We start from the raw sequence: 5,000 nt of genomic DNA, 5'->3' as shown, positions 1-5,000 counted from the left end.
CCTTTCAGTTTTCATTTAGCTCTGTGTAAAGCCCTGGTCTTTAAAGGAACGCAGTAAGCTAAATGTGTTATAACTGTAAGAGTTCTAACTCGTTCCAGCCCTGAGTGAGCCTGCATGCTCTGCTGGTCTGAGACAGGTCCACTGCCTCTCACACACAGCCAGGGACGGGGCAGATTAGCATGGCCAGATAATGGATGAGAGAGATTATGGCTAGAGAGAGGATAGATGAGAGAGATTACAGGCTAAGAGATACCAGAGGAGAGAGATAAGACTCTTAGATGGGTTTACTGTCACTCAGGGCGTGCTCTCCTGTAAGTGTGCCATCACCAGAGTTTGCCAGCACACACACACACACACACACACACACACACACACACACACACACACACACACACACACACACACACACACACACACACACACACAGTTTACTTCAGGGTACAAACACACAAAGTGGTCAACGTGGAGACACACAGGGACATGCTACACAGAAGGCACTTTGGGTTGGGCAATCAGAAGGTTTCAGAATAGATCTTTTTCAGCCACTGAGTTAGCAAACAGTGAACAGCACCTTTAATATGCCAGATAGATAGCGCCATCCTGGATGAGTCAATTGATTTTGAGAGGAGGTTTTTAGGGCACGAAAGATGAGGTGATTGACAGCATCCTTTTTGGGGGGTGACAAGAAATGTCAACTGGAACCTAATTTTTCAAGTCAGGCAAGACATACTTTTCACTGCCTCTCTGGGTAAACTACTGGGTGAAAGGGTAGAGCAAAATATTTACAGTATGGGTGCACGGGATACAATAGATACAGTGGGTCCAACAGCTACACAGGTAGAGTTCTGAACTGCTCTTTTCTCTCGTAGTCAGCAGATGCTGTAGCGTTTGAAGACTGGCAGGCCAGCAGTGGGAAGCACATCCCATTGATGTAACAGGCTGCAGGGGCCTGACAGGAACGGTGCCAAGAACACCCAGGCTGATGTTTGTCAACAAAAACTGCTCAGAGCAATATAGATGCTGACAGAACCACAAAAACAGTAAACAGTACAACTATTTTCAAGCTAAAAGTACTGGCGGTTTGACACTATTGAAAAAGCCCCACAGGTACACAGTTTACTGTGACATGACCTGCAATCATTCAATCACATTGAACTTCATGGCAGGGAAAAGTATATCTTGCTTGTCTTGAAAAATTGGACTGTTGACATTTCCTGTCACCCCCAAAAAGGCTGCTGTCAGTCACCTCATCTTTCATGCCCTCAAAACCTTCCCTCAAAATCAATTGACTAATCCAAGATGGCGCCATCTATTTAGCAACTTCATGGCATGTATACTTCAATTTTTGTTGGTAAAATAGGTCCTGTAGAAATGGTGGTGTAGACATAGGCCTGGTATTGACTGATGAGGTAACCTGCTGCCGCATCCCCAGCAAACCATCCAGCTGAGAGAGCATATGCAGGACGAGAGAGCATCAGCTGTTCAGAGTTTAGTTCCTCCACTAGCTACCAGCACGAGCCAGCATTCCTGTGGAGCATATCTGACACCTTGTACAGTCCCTGCCCTAAGGAGTAATGTTTTTTACCATTGGTAAAGGACAGTGTTATTTAATATTGCAAATGTGTTGTTAATATGCCCTTGATGTCGTCCTGTGAAGAGAAGCTAATGGATTATATGTCTACAGGGGATGGTGGTCGCAGTAGTTGGGCTCAGACGAAGACTACTTTTAACTGATAAGGATATCAGTCCAACCAAAGACACTGATCCCTTTTCATTGACCTACATATCATAGGTGGACCAGCTTAATGTGCTCTCAGTAGATGAACTTGGAAAAAGTGGGCAGGGGGCAGTGTAACCAATCAGTGTGGACGATTGTTGGCGGCCATTTTTTTACTTCCCCGGCTGAAGTGGCTTGCATAGCATTTGCCATTGAAATGAACGTCAGCAAATTCAGTCCTCTGTTGTTTAGCTCAGCCTATTAGAACCCTCACTTTGGTGTGACAGATATGCTTTCAGCATATGCTTTCGAAGCAGCTTCATAGATGGGACACATCATATGTAGGTTACCCTCTAGGTTTATTTTGCCTTTATGTATTGAATGTTCTGATAGGCTGTCTATCTTATATCTCTTATATAATATCTATCTTTTCTCTTTAGATCCATGGAGGGGGATCAGTGGAGAATGGTTCAGAAAAGCCCAGATGATGGGTAATAGAAGGGGGGTTGTGGGTATTGTAGTACTTACTGTGACTGGAAGTTCCTTCTCGCTGGAGCTTAGTGAGGCATTGAGGGTACAGTGGAATAGCTGGTCATTGTGGAAGCTGATGTCACAAGGGTATGAGCCAATAGTCACGGAGTATTCATCCTGTGTCAGCTCAAGCTCAGTGGGGCCCTTCTGCTCAAGATAGAAACAAGCTGTCAGAACTTCTACACGCAGACACACATAAAATACACTTATACACACAGTTTTCTTTACACATGCTCCCCTAATGAAAACCCTTTGTCTAGTGGTGGAAAAAACATCAGGTAATGACAATGAAGAATAGGAACAACAAGCAGGTGGAAACACCATCTGACGGGACAGTTATGCACGTGGGTGGCAGTGTAGTGTGGGAAGGGCGTGTGTGTGTGTGTGTGTGTGTGTTTATCCAAATGAGGTTTCCGTTTGGCCACCACTTAAATGAACCCTAGGGAGTGCTGTCCCCGTCCCTTCAGTCATGTCAGTGTCTGTGTCAACACACACTTCCTTGCACGCACAGGCATAAACACACAGGAACAAACACAAACACGCACACACACACACACACACACACACACACACACACACACACACACACACACACACACACACACACACGTATGCACACACACCCACACACACCCATACACACCCACACCAGACACATACACATACACACACAAACACACACACACACACAAACACACACACACACACACACACACACACACACATGCACACGTGCTGAGACACATGCATTCATGGACGCCTGCTTAGGTCACAATGAGAACATTCCAGCCGAATCAACCAGGAAGCAACAATTTCATTGCAATGAAAACATGCACCGAAACGCACACACACAGGAACACACAGAGACATGAACACACACACACACACACACACACACACACACACACACACACACACACACACACACACACACACACACACACACACACAGAGAGACATCCCCCACCAACCCCACCCCACACACACACATGTGCTTAAATACATAGAAAAGACTTCCATGCCCAGTACATCCATGCCCACAATACATGCTTGGATACACATGAACATTTTATCGGGGGATGTTCCAAGTATGTGGTTTAGTGACAAACCTGGTTAAGTTAACTCATAGTAAGTGATACACCTCTTACAGTAATAGAAGAGCCTTGTGGCTTCATTCCCCACGCAAAACAAAGGCATAGCCACAGCAAAACGTACCCAGCTTTGTCACTACACTTGAAACACCCCCAAAATGTACCCATGTGACAAATGGACACATCATTGAAGACAAACACACACACACACACACACACACACACACACACATAAACACAACCACTGATCCACCCTCTTCCCATCAAAACCCTGACCAAAAAACAAAACAGGAAACAACACCAGTCCGTACACAGAGAGCGTGTTTTTGTATGTACTCTCCCGCACTACTACAGAATAGACCTGCACACAGTGGATGTGTGACTGTGTTTGACATGTGGTTGTTAGACCTACATAGCCCCTCTCTTTGGCAAGATGACCCACCCTCCCTCTCTCTCACACACACACACACACACACACACACACAGGCACTCACAGAGGTACACAGGGGTACTCACAGTGATAATGAGGGTGAGGGGCTCTCCAGGATGGTGTTTGATTACTTTCTCTTTGGAGGCAGTATAGAACTGAGGATCTTCAACATACTCCATTGGGAAGACCCCAGAGTGAGGCCCTGGCTCATCCTCTTGCTCATCTTCCTCCTCCTCCTCCTCCTCCTCATCCAGACCCAACTGAGAGGAGGTGAGTCGTTCCCCCACGTATAACACCCCATTCAGATAGAACTTCGCCTCAGCCTTACGTGATTGGTCGGAGGGTGGGGAGTGGCACAAAATGAAAGAAGGCGATAGAACTGAGCACTCCTACGAAAGAAAAACAAAAAGAGATGTTTAGTGGTTCTTGGCTGCACTGACAGGAAGGCAGAGGAGGTCTCACTGAGATCTGGTTCCACTGGAGTCCACCACAGCGCAGACGTATTATGGCCCTTAGAACTGTCTTTGGTTAAGTTGAGTTTAGACACACACATCCAGGACAGATGGTTCTAGAACATAAGCTGTAGGTCTAATTCAGTGGATCCAGTTCTACTAGAGGCTATAACTTGCAGATGAATGCAGGGAAGATGGCTGGTCCTAGATCAGAAGCAGAGCTACTCACCACACGCCCAACCCCCACCACCTCCATAGAAACAGTCTGCACCAGGTCAAAATCCTGTCCTGTAACTGTAATGGGCCTCCCTCCACTGCAACACACACACACACACACACACACACACACACACACACACACACACACACACACACACACACACACACACACACACACACACACACACACACACACAACCACACACACACACACACAAACACACACACACACACACACACACAAACATTTAAATTATTTATTTGAATCCACCAATCATATTCTTACAGAAAGGATTCAAGCATTTCTCAGAGGTTGAATACATCTTAGTGACTCATGGGTACAAGAAACATCTCCTACGCCAAACAGCAAGACTACCTATAACAGCTGATACAGAGCAGAACTTAACTAGTTGTTTGGATTGTCTCTTACTAAGTCCTGCCAGTTGTAGCCCACTGACCGAAAGCTTATGGACATGCCCCAGACTTCCAAATATCAATACTACCAGCTTACATGTATAGCCTAGGTCTCTTATCTTAGCAACAATGGGCTGGTATTTGGT

The 5,000-nt window shown here is 45.9% G+C and overlaps 1 protein-coding gene across 1 annotated transcript in view; it reads right to left on the bottom strand.

The window, feature by feature from the left end:
• Nucleotides 1-5,000, bottom strand: part of plxnd1 (plexin D1) — a gene marked incomplete at its 5' end in the record, with an annotated part of 52,026 nt that overhangs the window by 17,754 nt on the left and 29,272 nt on the right. Inside the window, 3 exons of the mRNA XM_080857252.1 lie at nt 2,246-2,395; nt 3,856-4,158; nt 4,451-4,535. Coding sequence (XP_080713378.1) covers nt 2,246-2,395; nt 3,856-4,158; nt 4,451-4,535 — 538 coding nt within the window. The remainder of the gene's footprint in view (nt 1-2,245; nt 2,396-3,855; nt 4,159-4,450; nt 4,536-5,000) is intronic.

Source organism: Sprattus sprattus (genome assembly GCF_963457725.1).
Source record: "Sprattus sprattus genome assembly, chromosome: 18".
NCBI classification, from domain to species: domain Eukaryota; kingdom Metazoa; phylum Chordata; class Actinopteri; order Clupeiformes; family Clupeidae; genus Sprattus; species Sprattus sprattus.
Note: the sequence above shows the minus strand (reverse complement) of the source record. Positions and strands in the feature narration are given on the sequence as shown.